The 18,006-nt window shown below is 39.6% G+C and overlaps 1 protein-coding gene across 2 annotated transcripts; it reads right to left on the bottom strand.

Annotated features, from left to right (window-relative positions):
• Nucleotides 1–5: 5 nt before the first annotated feature.
• On the bottom strand, nt 6–16,639 carry LOC127424532 (splicing factor 3A subunit 1-like). Of its 2 annotated transcripts, none has more exons than XM_051669862.1 (16): nt 16,553–16,575; nt 16,371–16,459; nt 15,816–15,925; nt 15,519–15,717; nt 15,082–15,339; nt 14,902–14,976; nt 14,102–14,252; nt 13,612–13,808; nt 6,045–6,162; nt 5,331–5,638; nt 4,601–4,846; nt 3,974–4,181; nt 3,618–3,778; nt 3,393–3,494; nt 3,210–3,281; nt 6–635 (listed from the first exon to the last, which is right to left on the bottom strand). In XM_051669862.1, the coding sequence occupies exons 2-16, from the start codon at nt 16,416–16,418 to the stop codon at nt 534–536; spliced, it is 2,355 nt and encodes a 784-aa protein (XP_051525822.1). In that variant the 5' UTR covers nt 16,419–16,459; nt 16,553–16,575; the 3' UTR covers nt 6–533. The 2 variants fall into 2 exon arrangements, with proteins under 2 accessions (XP_051525822.1, XP_051525821.1); XM_051669861.1 differs by having other exon boundaries at nt 7–635; nt 16,571–16,639.
• Between the last annotated feature and the right edge of the window lie 1,367 nt (nt 16,640–18,006).

Raw genomic sequence — 18,006 nt, 5'->3', positions numbered from 1 at the left:
TTTTTTTTTCACACATTTTTGTCCTCTAAGGACCTCTGACTAACTTTTTTAGATTGACGCAAAAGTGTTAAAAAAAAATAAATAGCTTTACATTAGCAATAACATTTTTTAGTATGTAAAAAAAGACAGTACGACTATTGACAGTATTTCTAACTCAAATTTATTAAGAGATTTTCCAAAGAGATACGTATGTATTATATATCCCACTAAATGTGTTGTTTCAAAGTTGAACTTCAAATTTGCTAATTGTATTTAACACAATTACTTGTCAGTGAAAAGGGCAACTAAAAACAGTTGAGGCGCAGTTTTGATAGATTGCTGGGACACTACCACTAATATTAAATGTTTTGTAACACTAAATCACTCACACATTGATTGTTTAAACATCTTGACAGGGTAATACAAGAAATCAATTAATTTGTAATACAGTCTTGCTACAGAGCACAGCAGAAGTTCTGTGAAGTGTACAAATGAAGCAGGATTATAAACATGGTAATGATCTGAGCACTGAAGGAAACACTGTAAAGAGTGAACTACTTCTTTCTTCCTCCTCTCTCCTTCAGAGCAAGATGGATGACGGATCCATTGTTCATGTTGTAATAGGCCAGGGAGTTGGAATCTTTGATGAAAATACCCTGGAGGTATCAAACAAAAAAACAAATGATATCTCACAATTTTTAAACCAAGTATTTTTATACTGATTTACCATCTTTAAGTATTTTTTGAAGCATTCAGTTAAAACACCCTGATACATTGTTATCGCACTACAGACCATTTAAAGTACAGGGTTACCACTCTTTTCAAGGCACAATTTTCCTGGACATTTTATGTGGCCAACAAGTGTAATATTTAAGCACAAACACATGCATCCACTTAAATCGAGCTTTTAATTTGGAGTTTCTGTTTGTTTTCACGGTAGTTTCTCACCTCCAGATAAGCAGTTTGCTTCAAGGCCCAGTGTGATTATTAAATCACCATAAAGTTGTGATTTATTTAAATAAATACATAGTCTGTATGTGCTGCACACTTCAGAGTGCTCTGTCTCGGTCATCTCACACACACACAAGTGTGCACGTGATGATCATAATGAGGTGTATTCAGTGTATGAACGGTCGGCTCTACACATTCATTTTGAAGCATGCATCACTTGCAGATTATTTATTTATTTAATTAAATCAGAGATTTTTTTTAGTTTATCACACTAGGACATATCAGAATTTTAATTTGATTAATTGTACATTCATTTTCATCCAAATGTCATATTCCATGACATTCTGCATTTTATTGCTAATGCCATTTTTATAACTAGATTTTGTGTTTTCCACACTACATGTAGTAACCGCGGTATAAGCTGACTCCGATTGTTGAATTATTGAAAATTAATTCACATCCCAAGATATTAAGGCCAAATCACCACGCTTCCAAACCAGTGTGAATTCATAAAAAACAAAAATAAAAAAAACAGTGGTCCAACTGTCATCGTTGTCTAAAACTCACAGGGATAAAAACTCATGAGGTGCGAAATAGGTGAGACAATCACTGATCCACAGACATGTTTTCTGTGGTTATTTGTTTTTAAAGAATAAGCTAAAAGCACCAACTTAATCTACTTTAATGATTCAAGTATAGCAAATTATCTGCACAATTGTGCAGAATTAGCTGCAAAAATAAAGGGTAATTTGTTGTGGCTTGCTTCTGTTTCACAAATTTGTTCAGTTTCATTAATTGACTAGTTTAGTGACCCCTTCTGGAGATGCCACTAGGTGGCGACAAATGAGCATCTTATGTGCAATGAGTGAGTCATTGAACCATTCTGAGATGTTTAGGACCATAATTTACCAAAAGACTTTACAGTATTTAAGCATTATCAGAACAAAGATCTATAATTTCCGTTCAGTTCGTGAACTGCCGAGCATGACTTTTCATCCAAAAAGATAACAATAATAGTATAATAATAATAATAACATCCCTACCTTCTCTTTATTAAAATTAGCATGTCAAATCTACCGCCTTCAGTCGAATGTTTAAGCACTGAGAACAAAGAAGATCTTCTGTATCAGTTTCCTACAGTATTTTAACTGCGGAGCATGACTTTTATCAGAAAAGACAACAATAATAGTCTAATAATAATAGAGTTTGAATAATGTCCTTTCGCCATTGTAAAACGCATTTCACATGAGCCGAGTCGAGGCGTCAACGCTCCATTCAACTCCAGCATCAAGCGGTATTTTGCACTCCACATGACATGCGTTGCAGAAAGCGTCATGGTGGAGCAAATTTACAAGCTTGCCACAAAAGTGGGAGGTGTGCACAATAAACATATTTGGATGAGAAAAAAAATGGCAAATTCTTTGATTGCAGGAAATAAAAAGAGGACTCGTTTATGTTTAGGTCTTAGCGTTTTTTTGGAGGGTAAATGTAATTACTGTAGTTCAGTAACTGGGGTCTCTGTATACTTGGAAATGATAAGGTAATAATTCAAATAAAATACATGTGAAAAACACTTTGGTGTGAAGTCGGAGCCGAGGCTGAGCTGACGTGACTCTTCATAGACTTTAATGTATTCAGCAGCACTGACGCAAGTCATGTGAAAGCCTCAATGTGTATAGACATCACTTACTTTTATGCATTAATAGCTCTTCCGCCCTTTTCTCTCCGTGAACAAGGTAGACTCACATGCCGATGCTGAAGTAAACGAACAACAATCCCCTCTCATTCATTCAATCAGTCCATCCGTCCGTACATGTACCAGGTCATTCAGTTTGTTTATGAATGAGAAGTTTCACAAGCGCCACTTCTCACTGTGCACGCGCCAAGCACGCGATTAGCTGTAGCTCTAACCAGTGAAGCTTTCTGCCTTGGTTGGACCACGCTTGCCAAGCACACGACTGGGCGCTGCCGTAATCAATCCTGAGGGTGTATGCACCCTTAACCTTTGACACTGTTTCACAATGCACAGCTGCCAGCAGTGAAAAAACTATACAAATGTGTCTCCTATTTCGAGTTCCGATCGTTACCATGTTTTTGTACATGTAACGAAAACCTTGCTAGCAACACAGTCAAGCCGTTTTATTATACTAAAATATTTTCCAGGACAAATAATTATTTTCCAGGACATTTAGGTATTTTTCAAATTTTCCATGACTGGAAAACTGCATTGCAAAATTTCTGGTTTTCCAGGACGCGTGGGAACCCTGAAGAAATTTTACCTCATACTGTAGCTTCTGTTTTCCAGCTGGCATCCCAGTGGCTTCGTGGATTTTAACCTTGATTACAGACACCTGAGAGAAATAATGCCATTTGATTAAGATGGAACTAGCTCCAAACAGATGCATTTTTGTTTATTTATATACTACATACACAGATAATGTATGCATAGACACAGTTTTTACCTGGTCTGTGAGAGGAAGGTTGAAGTTCAGCACTTGGCCACTCAACTTCCATTCTGTCTTGTCCTGCATGTTGGGCACCTGCACCTTAACTGCAACAGGTCCCTAGAAGAGCGCAAAGGCCAGATAAACAGTATTAATAAATGGTTTTAAGACTAAGTATAAAGGTTGACCCTGCTGTAATATCTACTGGCGTAAAATAATTTTTTGGTTGTGCTGAGTGTGTACCTTGTTCCTGCGTAAGAACTCGTCCTCTGGAATCAGGTTGTCCTCTGTCTTCATCTTCTTGCTGGAAGGTTCGTCCTCATGAGGCGGCAGAGGGTGGGCAGGAGGAATGGGGGCGGGAGCAGTGCTGGGAGGTTGAGGAGCAGGGGGAGCTGGTATAAAAGCTTCAAAGTGTAAAAAAGGATTACTAAGTACCATTCATTCTGTTTGTTCAATACTGATACGTTTTGCTTTACTCTGTATAGTTTGATTTAATTGTGCTTTTCCCTCCAATGTTACAATGTTTCATCTTTCAATATTGTAACACAACACACAAAGCTTTAACACAACATAACAGTCCTGTTATTTCAGACACTCACCAGCAGGCACCACCATAGGTGGAGGTCTGGGTGCCAGTATGTGGGGTCCAGAGGGTGGCATGGGCACCACATTTATGCGGGGGGCATGCAGCATGGGTGGCATGGGGGTCAGGACCTGCCCGTGGGCCAGACGCACCACAGGGGCCACAGGAGGACGGGGTATGACGGGCACTGCGGGAAGTAGGGTGGTACGCACTGGGGGCGCCATCTGGAATACAAACAAGAAACCATGATAAGAATGGCAGACTCTTTAGTTAATCGATTTGGCCAATATTTTTTTACTGATTTTCAAACTTTTCTTTATACTAGGGTAATGTACAAGAAACCATGATAAGAATGGGACTCTTCAGTTAACACTATAAATAGACCGATAATCGGTTTGGCTGATATTTTCTGCAGATATTCACACTTCTCTAAACAATCGGGTAGTTTATTATATAAGAAACCATGATAAGAATGGTAGACTCTTTACATAACATTAGAAATAGGCTGATAATCAGTTTGGCCAATATTTTTTTTTAACAGATATTCACACTTTTCTACACAATCAGGTAATATATTAGATAGGATAGGATATAGCAAACCTATCTTTAAAATTCATGAATGCAGAATCAGATAGTGACTCACAGTATGTGTGGGTCTGGGCATGGTGTTGATTGGTGGGCTGGGTTTGGGTAGGCTGGGGGCTGATGAGGGCAAGGGCGGTTGAGGCATCTCGTTGGGTTTGCTGGGTCCGATCTTCTCCTTGGTGTCGTCCTCCTGCACTAGACCTTTAGCTTTGTGGATGGCCTCAATCTGCTCCTGCAGGGTGATGTTAGCTTGAGCTGCCTGTTGGGTACGAGCCATACTGCCTGAGTGACCATCCCATGTGACCTGAAGATGAAGAGAGAAATTAGATGTTAGAGGTATACACTGTGTGTTAGAATATTTTATTAACTACACACAGCCCTTAAACTAAATTACTTCTGAAACATCACACCTTTCGAATTAGATTTTTTATTTCCTAAAGATGTGACTGGTGCTCGTCTGTGCAAAACTCACTGCCACAATGTGTTTAACACTTTTTTTTTTTTTTTTTTTTGCGCTTAGCTATGCTAGTCTTCGGTGTTGCTGCTAGGACATTGTTAGGGAATCCTGGGTGGTTGTTTAGTGGACCAAGCCAAGAGAGCCCGCACCCATGTCTCTATGATTTTCGAGTCCCTAAATATAGCTTGGGTCCCTCATTCAATCAAAGTCTATAGTATTTTGTCATCCACCAGCATAAATCCGTAAAAAGTTGTACAATTTGAAGTATCATTCAAGTCTGTACCACAAACCGTGCGGTATACAGCAAACACAGCTAATAACGCTTTCTTACCTTCTCCTCTGGTTTTTGTATCTCCTCTTCTCCGATCTTCTTGCCGATGGCTGTTTCTTCCACACCGAAGATATCGGTACGTCTTTCGGCCAGCTGTTTCAGGCTGCTTTCGATGTCCAGGCCAGGAGCGTACACCTCCTCCTCGATCTGACGCTCGCGGATGCTGCGATCACGCTGCTCCAGCCAGCGCGGATCCAGCAGACCGATGCGCATGTGCTCCTGCATCTTACTGGCTGGGATCTTCTCTCCCGTGATGGGGGAGATGAGGTACTCATCAGGAGTGGCCACAGGAGGCAGAGGCTTAGAGGCTAAGAGGGTTAGACAACAGGTGGAAAAGTGTTTAAATTATATAATCCAAAACTACTGAAAACATGACATGCTTTATGACTGTTTTCTTTCCCAGTTAATGGTTTTTAAAATTTTAAGACCCAGGGATGGGTTGGGGGACCCAGGCTCTCTGCCAAACCAGGGACCCCCAATATAGAAAAAGCTAGATTTTTTTCAGAAACAATTTGATATAACTTTCATTGAAAACATTCATCAACATTATCACATAGAAAAAATGCTTACCAGATCATTCTCACATAGTTAAAATTTCTAAATGTTTTACATAAGTTAAGAAAATTCTATGCGCTTTATATCTCTTCTTCACTGTAGTCCCTTCACAGACCCCTGGTTGAAAACCCAAAGTTAAACACTAAAGTGGAAACTTACCCTTGGGATCGTAGTCTTTACGGATGATAACCTGGTCTGGGGTGGGGGGCAGGGGAGGAGGCAGGGGGTTATCAGGAGGTAGCGGAGCCTTCATGCCATCCTCCTCTTCATCAGAGCCCTATTGAGAGAGGACGAGCAGATTGTAGTTAGTGATGCAGAGTTAACCCATTTCTTAACCCTTGTGTGTCAATAAAAAAAAAAAAAGTTACTCAGAGGTCCTTGGAGGACAAAATGTCTGCATCAAAAAACTGCCATAATATTACTTTCCCCTTTCAATAAGTAAATTTTTTTTAACCAACATCAGTCCTGATCATAACTACCAAATATTCATTCATTTTCAGGATTTTAACATTTTAAATGCCAGTTTGTTTACATAATGCCACTATTGGTTTTTACACACACACACACACAAACACATTTCTCAATACACACATCCAAAACACACTCTGACATCCATACCAACACACCCACACAATTTTAGCTGCATCATTTATTCAATTGGCCTGCAGTGCTCTATAATACAGCAAACAGAAAATAGGGAAAAAAGCATGTATTTACTCCATAGGCTAAACATGAGGAAAATGGCGCCATCTTATGGAAAATATTAAAAATGTACATTTTGGGGGGGGTTACGTGACGCCATGCAAGCAGCAGACGTGTGAGCGACGAGCTCTGCGCACTTTGCTAAATTTTTTATTATTTTCATGTTATAATCTGGTGAAATTTGATACACCCAGTTACACATTTGCTCTTTGAGGCAAAACATGGCAAAGAAGTCAAAATCTTCTGGAGACATTAAAAGACACACGTGTTCAGGATGAAAGCCCTGACAGGCCTACAGACTGGGGACTCGATTTGGATGGCACGGCGGGAGATGTGATCCAGCGTCAGTTGTCCAACATGTCGGTGATGTTGACGAAGGAGGATCTCGCTGTAATACGTCGATTGATTACGGCGATGGAAATAAAATTCTCTGAGTTAGTAACAAGAGTGACTGATGTTGAGAGACAAATCGATTGTCTGGAATCTGCGGAGAGGGAATTAACCACTAATCCGCCCGCGACCAAAATTGATTTGGAACATCTCCTTGAAAAGCTTGAAGATCTTGAGAATAGAAGCCGCAGGAACAACGTTTGAATTGTTGGAATTCCTGAGCATGAGGAGGGCAGAGATATGGTGAAATTCCTAGACAAGCTTTTCCCGAGTCTGTTCGACATAACAGGCCACAAGCTGGAAATCGAGCGAGCTCACAGAGTCCGAGCTCACAGATTTGCTAAGGGAGATAGGCCCGATCGATTCTGGCCAGATTTCTGAGATCATCCAATAAAGATCTTGTGCTGCGCCAGGCGAGGAGCAAAGGGAAGCTTTCTTGGAAGAACCATAATATTTTCTTGTTCTCTGACTTTGCGAGTTCGACAAGAGAGAAACGCGATCGGTTCAAGGAATGTAAGAAACTCTTACATCAGCGAAAGATGATATAGCTCTTATTTGCTCTGATGTTTCCGACCAAACTGAGAATAGAAATGAAGGACGGCAGCAAAGTATTTACATGTCCCAATCAGGCAATGTCTTTTATTGAATCAATGGGCGAGTAAACCATTGGGTGTTTCTCATGTGAGTGGGTCGACTCGTTGTACTTACTCTGGCTTTTGAGGAAGCTGGGCGTCATTTTGGTTTCTTTTTGCTTTTTGCGTTGACTCCGCCAAGCTGTTTCAGTTTGTTTTGTGAATAACACTTTTCCTTAAATAAACTTTTGCACTGACGAAAGATTACTTTTGCATTGAAGTTCCCAGCCTGTTTGAGAGTGGACACTACGGATGACTGCAAAATATCTACATGCTCACACAAAGTATGTCTTTTATAAAGTTGACGGATTGTGTAAGTCATGGTATATACTTTTATGTGGCCTCCAAGTGAATTGACTCGACCACCCGGGGAACCGGGATGCCGGTTTTGTTTCTTTTTGTATTGGTTCCGTCTAGCGGCTGGAGCTTGTTCTATTGAATAACACGCCTTTGGAACAGCCGTGGATTAATCTGTTCGTTCTTATTCGCTTATTCCTCCTGCTGGCTGGAGTTTGTTTTGTTGAGTATTTTTACGGGACATTGGAATGATTACGTCATCCACTGAACTGTATTTTCTGTTATGTAAATTTGCCTCACAAATTTGTGAGGCAAAATTGAGCAATCCAATGGCAAAGTTGTCATGGGGGCTCGTGGGCGTTCATGGACTTTTTGAGTTTAGAGGGATTGTCGCCGGTTGGCGCTTTCGTGCGCGGGGTTAATGCGCATGTGTTTCTTTTTTCTGTTTGTTTTGTTTGGGGGGAATTTCGGGGTTTGACTGTTTCACTAATGGGGAAAGTGGTCTGTATAATTTTGTTTTTGACACACAATTAATTTTTTCTACCATATCAAAATGTCAAATGTAAATATGAGTGGATTGTCTCTCTCCACATGGAATGTAAATGGGTTGAGGCACCCCATAAAAAGAAGGAAGGTTATTTAACTTCTTAAGCATAAGAAATATGATGTAGTGTTTCTTCAAGAAACACATCTCTCCCCGCAGGAAGCTGAAAAATTTGGGAAGATATGGGGTGGACATGTTTTTTTTAGTGCTAGCTCAAATAAGAGCAAGGGAGTCATTATATTGATTAATAAACATCTATAATTCAAATGTCTCAAACAGACTAAAGATAAATTAGGCAGAATCATTATTGTTTTAGCTGAAATTGAAGGGCAAAGGTTGATTTTGGCTAATATTTACGCACCTAACACTGATGATCAGGGTATTTTTTATAGATCTTGAAGGGATGCTGCAAACCGCTGGAAAACACCCTATAACATTAGGAGGAGACTTTAATCTTTTGATGGATTCAGTCCTTGATCAGAGTGAATCAAAAGTGTGTAAACCCCCTAGAGCAACATTGACGCTTCACAGGATGTATAAAAATATTACGGATATTTGGAGACTTTTGAACCCATCTGGTAGGGACTATAAATTTTTTCATCAGTCCATAAGATTTATTCTAGAATAGATTATTATTATTTTTATATATATATATATATATATATATATATATATATCCAAATCCCTCATTTCATCTGTTGTTGATTGCTCAATTGGAAATATCTTAAGTCTCAGATCACGCCCTGGTGAGTTTAGAGGTGTTGCCATATACAGAGAAAAAGAAATCATATAGTTGGCGCCTTAATGTGTCCCTTTTGCAAAATCCTGATTTCCAACAAATGTTAAAGACTGAAATCAGTGTTTATATGGAGACCAACTGGTCCTCAGTATCCTCTGTGGGCATAGTTTGGGAGGCACTAAAGGCAGTTCTTAGGAATCGGATCATACAGTATGCCTCATTCATCATAAAATCCAAAGCACGAGAACTCGTGGAATTGGAAGAGAATATTAAAAGTGCCGAGGCAGAGCTGAAGCGACATATGTCATCTGATGGCCTCAGAGAATTGACCTGATTGAAATATAGATATAATACTATTTTGTCACGGAAAGTGGAGTTTTGGTTATTCAGGGCAAGACAATCATACTTTGAGTCAGGGGACAAAGCAGGGAAGCTTTGGCTAGGTATATAAAGCAGAGAGTGTCTCTTTCTATCATTACCTCAGTGAAATCTGCTGGTGGTGAAATTTTTACCTCAGCCATTGATATTAATAATGCCTTGAAAGAGTTCTCTCTTGATCTTTATAGTTCCACGTCTTCGTCTACTGATGAAGATATTAGAAACTTTGTGGATCCATTAGATCTTCCTAAACTGACGATTGAGCAAAAAAAACCTCATGATTCTGAGATAACCTTGGAGGAGCTTTACGTGGTAATTAAGTTCCCTACCTACTGGCAAGGCTCCGGGGACAGATGGTTTTGCTTCAGAATTTTTTAGATCCTATGCTACAGAACTGGCTCCACTTTTGTTAGAAGTTTATACTGAATCATTAAAGAATGGAAAACTTCCTCCAACCATGACACAAGCCCGGATCAGTCTGATTCTTAAAAAGGACAAAGATCCAAGCGAGTGTAAAAGTTACCGTCCAATCTCCCTGATCCAACTAGATGTAAAAATATTGTCAAAAATTTTGGCTAACCGATTAAGTAAGGTTATGACATCTCTTATACATATAGATCAGGTGGGGTTTATTCGGGGCTGTAGCTCTTCTGATAACATCAAGCGTCTCATCAATATCATGTGGTCAGTAGCGAATGATCAATCTCCGGTTGCTGCCATCTCACTTGACGCTGAAAAGGCATTTGATATGGTAGAATGGGATTATCTTTTTAAGATTTTGGAAATGTATGGGTTCAGGAGTACATTTATTGGTTGGATTAAGTTACTTTATAGACACCCTGTAGCAGCGGTACAAACAAATGGATTAATTTCAGATTATTGGAACCATTAGCAGCCGTGATAAGGGTGGAGGATGATTTTCCAAGGGTGGTGGCCGGAGATGTGGTGCATAAGCTTCTGCTTTATGCAGATAATATTTTATTATTTGTCTCTGAACCTACTAGATCTATGCCTTGCCTCCACAGAATTATGAATTCCTTTTCCAAGTTCTCAGGATACAAAGTTAATTGGTCTAAATCCGAAGCTTTGGCTCTGACAGTGTACTGTCCAGTAATGGCTTTCCAGCCGGGTGCCTTCCAGTGGCCCAAACAGGGCATTAAGTATTTGGGGATTTTATTCCCAGCAAATTTTTCTGATTTAGTTTGTGTTAATTTTGACCCTTTAATAAAAAGATTTGAACGATGTGGGCAGCATTACATTTATCGATGATTGGGAAGGTTAATGTTATTAAAATTAATTGTATTCCAAAATTTAACTACTTGCTACAATCTCTCCCTGTAGATGTCCCCCTCTCTTATTTCAAGCAATTTGATAGCATAGCGAAGTCCTTCATTTGGAATGTTAAACGTCCCAGATTGCATTTTAATAAGTTACATAGGCCGATTGACAAAGGAGGGCTAGGCCTACCCAAGATTTTGTTTTATTAATATGCGTTCAGTCTCAGACATTTGGCTCATTGGTCACTTCCACCTGAGAGAGCCCCTCCCTGGTTTGTTATTGAACAGGCAGTTCTTGCCCCTATTTCGCCATTACAAAGCATCTCTATCAAACTAATTGAAAGAGTTAAATTACACCCCGTTATTTCGCATTTACACTCGGTATGGACTAAAGTGTCCATATTGTTTAAATTGGACACTTATTTAAATGTTGCATCGAGCATATGTTAGAACCCAAGATTATGTATTGGCAAGTCCCCTTTCTGCTGGCTAGAGTGGATTGTGAGGGAGGTTGCTACACTCGGTGACCTATATGAAAGTAGAGTGTTGAGATCATTTGAAAACTTGGTCCAACATTTTGGGATCCCCAGACCTCAGTTTTATAGGTATTTACAACTGCGCCACCTTTTTTGTACTATTTTTGGGAGTAGCACACACCCCCCTAAGGAGGCAGATGCTTTGGGAGAGGTGATTGCGGCTTTTGGAAAAGGTCATGAGGCATCAGTGTACTACTCCATGTTAATTCAGAGTATGGGGGATGGAGCTTTAACTTCTATTAAGAGATTATGGGAGAAAGACTTGAATTTGGTATTGCAGGATGGAGTATGGACTAAGATTCTGAAAAATTTAAAGTCTGCATCTAGAGATGCAAGGGTTCGTCTTATGCAATTTAAGATTTTACAAAGATTTTATTGGACCCCCTCTAGATTATATAGGTTTGGTCTTAAAGACACACCCACCAGCTGGCGATGCCAATCAGAAGTTTGAGACACAACCCATGTTTTTTGGGGATGCGTTAAGATCCAAGATGGTTAAAGATTCAGAATTATTTGCGTGACATTCTGGGCACTCAAATGTTACTTTGCCCCAGACTTTGCATTTTGGGCGATGGGGAAGTTATAAATTCGGGGGACAAATATATAAAAAATTGGGTTCTGACTGGCGTGATGATTGGCAGACAAATTATTTTAAGGGGATGGAAGTCAGACGGAGCGCCACCATTTTCGGAGTGGTGTGCGGAGATGGGGAGGGTGGCGGCTTATGAAAAGATGATAGATGGAAGGCTGGGGCTGGAGGACTTATTTTTCAGGAAGTGGGGTAAGTATTTGGCAGTTTTGGAGGACTCTAGCGGAAGGGATGAGGAGGGAGATGTTTAGTTTAATTATGCATGTTTATTATATATTTTATTATTTATTTATTTGTATTTATTTTTTATTTTATTGTTTGTGTGTATTATTTTATGTGACCACAAGATCGTTCTTTTGGGTAGGGATGTTAATGAGGGTTAAAAGTTAAATGTTGATTCAGTGTGTATATGTTGTGTTTTTCTCTGTTCTTTGAATCAATAAAATATGTTAATTACAAAAAATAAAAAGAAAATGTACATTTTGAAGTCAGGGCTCCAGAATGAAAGCATAATATCATAGAATTCATGATTTTATGCTTTAATGGCACTGGGATCAAATATTGCAGTTTTAATGGGGACATTTTTGTACTGAAGGTCCTGATTGTAACTATTTTGTGTACACAGTGCATTATAGATGTATTATAGGAACTGAGGTTGAACTATCAAAATGCCCCCAAAAATACACACCTTTGGCAAAATTTATGCCGTTGGCATTAACAGAGCCAAAATGATCGAAAAAAACAAAAATCAAGGGTTAAACGAATTGACTACTTGCACTAGGTGTAAATAGCCCCTGCCACATAGGGCTCCTATTTGCACTCCAATAGTCTGCTGGAAACACAGAAATTAAAGACAAACTGCACCCTCAAGTGTCAATGCAGTGGTGTGGGGTGAAAAGATGGTGTGGATGTGCTTTATTCGTGCGGAGGACCCAGGTTCCAATCCGCCTTTTGTCCCACTTTTTCCCATCCTGTTTTCAGTCTCATCTTACTATTTCCTGTAATTCTACTTATAATAAAAATAATAATACATAAAATTGAATATAAAGGTTGATTGCCTCGCAGTGATTTTGGTCATGGTGAAGGTCAGAATATAAAAAAAAAAAAAAAAATTTGATCTGGGTAAAATTAACCATGTTTTACTACAGTAATATTGTTGTAACCAAGTTTTGGGTGGAAGCCATCATTTTAATTATATTTAACATGTTGTTACTACAGTAATATGCTGTTGATATAGTAACCATGTTTAATTTTGTGGTTTGCTATGATTTTACAACAAAATACCATGCTGATACTATGGTTACTGTAATTAAACCTTGGTTCATTTTTGTAAAGGAAGATTAGGGGAAGGGGTGGGTGTAGGGTGTCTGTGGGACTCTAAATAAAAACAATAAACACTGCGGTGATGTCCTTATGCTGTATGTTAATATTTAATTAGGGGTGCAAATAGTATCTGCCACTTTTTGCAACGGGGTGCAAATTACATTTATCGCAATATGCACTCAGTGCAATCAGCCTCTGCCTTTCTGAAAACTGCTCATCTACACCATTAAATTAACATGTATTGTATCATTTCAAAGCAAGATTGACTACATTCAGCTCCGCCTCATTCTACGAGCATGATCACTACTGGTGTTCTCACCTCATCCATGTCCTGTAGTTGTGTGTCTTGGTCTAGTTGAGCTGTGTGTCTGTCGCCCCTGCCCTCTCTGTCATCCTCTTCATCTTCACTCTCCACTTCCATCTCCACCTCCTCACTCTCTCCAAACTTCTCATAGCGCTCCTGAATCAGAATACGAGCGCCCAGCTCCTCAGGGGTCGTGGGAGGAGGGAAATTACCTATAAAAGAAAACAATTTCTCCATCATCTAACAATTAAAGTCAAGACTGTGAAAGCCATTGGAAACATCAGCTGGATCACAGGACTTAGCTCTGGGTTTACAGATTGTCTTTTACCAAAAGAGAAAAGAATACATATACAGTACATGCCCATGAATCTATTCAAGTAAAGAGTTCGTTACGTTGATTAAAATCACAGTCTGAGAGGTTAGTCTTTCAACCCTCAAATATCAAAATTATTTAAATTTACTTTGTTAATCAAACAGTTCAGGTATTAAAAGCAGTTATGCCCACCTTGCTCATTAGGCTGAAAGTCCACTGTCTCCACTACTACAAAGTCATGCCAGTCAATCTGGGCATATGCCACTCTCTCCTTCTCTCGTTCCTCCTCTTCCTTTTTCCTCTCTCTTTCCTGGAATTTGGCCCACTCTACACGGTACCTCACCTGAAAAGAGAAAGCACAGATGTTATGTGACAGTTTTAAGGTTGGTCTGATCTCTGTAACCTTTCTTTTAGCTTCAGTGCTCAGTTTGAACTCTACAGACAGATTATATTATTATCTAGCATTTTATTAATGCATTTTTGATTTTATAATTAATGCTTTGTATAAATGTCACTTAGGATATCAATATTATATGAAGTAGAGACTTGGTTTTATTATGCAAGGTTCCCCATTTTCTATAGGAGTAGTAGTAGAAGTTTTATTGTTTATATATCATGGATCTAATCAGCATCAAATGCAATTTACATGGCAAGAACAAGGTGAAATCAATCAAGAAATAAATAAACTAAATAAAAATAGGTAAGATAGTTAAAAAGATAAACAGATGAAAAACAAACAAATACTCTTCATACAGAAAAAAAAATAAAATCAAGATTTGTTTTCTATGGTAATTATAGTAATAATACAGTGCATTTAATTATGGATGATATTTTAAACCACTAGTGTGGTTCAAATCACTCTCAAATTCCACTGAAATGATTCCCCATTGTGGTTTTAAAACACCCATGCCTGCATAACATAATACACCATGGTTATCTTAATCTTATTTCTTAACATCCACTTTGTGTGAATTGAAATGTCAATTAATTACCTGGTCTAAGACCTCCCGGGGATTCTCTGCTTCCTTCTTCAGTTTCAGCAGAAGACCTTTCGGTGGGATTAAAACCTACAAAGTAACCATACAATTTAATTAGTACTTAATGCAAGAGTTTAAATCCTCTCTGCTATGTTTGGCACATTTGACTAGTTTGTTGTGTTTACTGTACCATACCTTGGTGTACTGCTCCACTAGTTTGGTGAAATAGTTGAACAAGCTGTGTTGTGGTCGTAGGAAGTCAAACTGGAAGTTTCTCTGTTCCTTTTGCATCAGCTGTGTGAGAAACTGACGTCCATTTCGGGCAACGAACTGTGCAGTCAGCTTCACCACATCCAGATCAAAGGCTGAGATGGAGGGAGGGTCGGCAATGAACTCAAACTCAGGTGGAGGCTCCTTGGGCACCACCGTCTCATGGATCACCTGTGCTTGAACCTAAATAAGCACAACCCCACAAATTTGATCATGGTATGAGTTGTTCATAACAGATCCAGTCCTTTGACACGTCTGGATTGCAAATTACATGTTTTATTTTACTAACTGGCACAAGTATGTCATAATAATATGGAAATTATAGCATGTATTGTATTGAAAGTCAGCAGAATGTTCCTGACCTTATGAGGAAGCTGCTGTGATGCTTGCTGTTGCATGACTTTAGGTATAGCTGCAGAGGGTTCCTGAGCTTTGCCCTCCTTGAATTCATTGACCTTGTGGCGGTAGTAAGCATGGTATGGGTCATTAGGGTTAAGGAAGTTGAATTTAGGGTTGTTGATCTCATTCTGTCGGATCCTGGACTCAAACTCAGGTCCATTCCTTAGAATAACAAAAATATATATATTAATAATTAGTTTTTCAGACAAGGATCTTGGCTTTACATACAACACAACAGACATAAGATAAGAGTGCCAAACCTGGCCACGAAGCTGGCTGTCTTATCAACAATGTTTCGGACTTCAGGAGGCGGGTAGATGATTCCAACAATGGGCTTTGTGGCTGGACTCTCTTCTTTCTGTTCCTCGGGCTGTTGATTAAAACATGACACATTACTCACTTAGCTTTGTGATTCATAACAACTTAAGCGTTCCAAAATGCCTCACATATGACATATAAATCTGTGGACATCAAGTTGCCTGTGTTTCTTATCACATTACATATATGCTATGATGCCACATATCACAAACATAATCACAAACAACAAAACTATACATAACACTGTATTGCGATGATTGACAGAACAAACTGCCCACTCTTTCCAAAAAGAACAAAAAGATATGCATTTATATTAATTATTTAGTACAATACTCTTTTTAAATGTCTAACAAAATGTACATGGAATAGACTATAAATAGGTTCCAAAAAGGAAAACAATAGTGAATGTAACTGAATCATAAAATCAATGCAAATCAAATGAATATATCTAGTTCTATCCCTAGAAGACGTAAATGATCCTGGACTTGGCCTCATACCTTGTTATTTAGCTCCGGCTGCACGATCTGCACAGGCCCAGGTGGCATGACTGCGACACTAAAGGATCTTCTCTGTCCGAATCAAAACACTAGGAACAATAAAGAGCTGTTGTGAGCTTTAAAGTACAACGTTTTAGATATAAGACGGTGAAACTGAATGAAATAAGATTTTAAAAAATTACAGTTTCAACTTCACTGACCTCTCGATGCGCCAACCGCCAACAGAACGCACGCGCAGCACACGAAATCACTTCCGGTAGTGAGGTAACTCGGGATTGTGGGAAATGTAGTTAAACGGAACGAAGCACTCTTATGTAAATAAATGTTCTGTTCTTGTTTTTATAACTAAAGAACAAAATAGTGCTGGTCTGCTGAATAATGACGCATCTTTTAGGTCGTCAGGACTGTATCAACAGTCTGCGGAGAGATCTTATTAATTTACAGGGAGCACTGCTGGATGTTTCTCCAAGACTGGACCCGTTCGCTTCCCAATATGAAAGTTTCCCGATAAACCGGTAGTGTAGTCTCTGGCACACACAGACATGCGCGGTATGCCCACCTATCTATTTTGGGATTTTTCCGTATACCAACCTGAAATAAGTGATGATCATCGTCCCGTCATTCATTTTAAATATACGCATGTTGATGTATGAATAGAGAGGAGACACGAGCATTAGTTAACTCAAGCTTTAGGGCAAGATTACCTCAATAATAGGGAGCGTGAAAGGAATACAGAGAGTGAAAGCCAAAGTAACTTTCGTGCGGGAGGTCGAATATTACCAAATGCCACTAGATTTTACATTTATATTTTTTTAATCACATTCTTTATGGTTATATCAGAAATTCCATCTTTCCTTCATGCCAATAGTGTTTAACACTGCTTAACACTGAATTGCTGCATTAAGAGCCATTAACTGGTGCTGTGCCCGTGATGGAGCATTAGTGGAGCGCTCTTGAAGTGAGAGAAAACAATGATGCTCCGATTTTTAAAAACCCCACTCCTCACTTCAGGCAAAATCATGCCAATCCACTCCTCACTCCAGGCAAAATCATGCCAATCCACTCCTCACTCCAGGCAAAATCATGCTGCTACACTCCTCACTCCAAGCAAAATCATGCCGCTCCACTCCTCGCTACACTCCTCACTCCACTCCTCGCTCCACTCCTAACTCCAGGCAAAATCATGCCACTCCACTCCTCGTTCCACTCCTCACTCCAGGCAAAATCATGCCGCTCCACTACTCACTCCAGGCAAAATCATGTCACTCCACTCCTCACTCCACTCCTCGCTCCACTCCTTACTCCAGGCAAAATCATGCCGCTCCACTCCTCACTCCAGGCAAAATCATGCCGCTCCACTCCTCGCTCCACTCCTCACTCCACTCCTCGCTCAACTCCTATCTCCAGGCAAAATCACGCCGCTCCACTCCTCACTCCACTCCTCACTCCAGGCAAAATCATGCCACTCCACTCCTCACTCCACTCCTCACTCCAGGCAAAATCATGCCGCTCCACTCCTCGCTCCAGGCAAAATCATGCCGCTCCACTCCTCAGTCCACTCCTCACTCCAGGCAAAATCATGCCGCTCCACTCCTCACTCCACTCCTCCCTCCACTCCTATCTCTAGGCAAAATCA

Source organism: Myxocyprinus asiaticus, chromosome 33 (assembly GCF_019703515.2).
Source record: "Myxocyprinus asiaticus isolate MX2 ecotype Aquarium Trade chromosome 33, UBuf_Myxa_2, whole genome shotgun sequence".
NCBI lineage: Eukaryota > Metazoa > Chordata > Actinopteri > Cypriniformes > Catostomidae > Myxocyprinus > Myxocyprinus asiaticus.
This window is presented reverse-complemented; position numbering and strand designations above follow the sequence as displayed.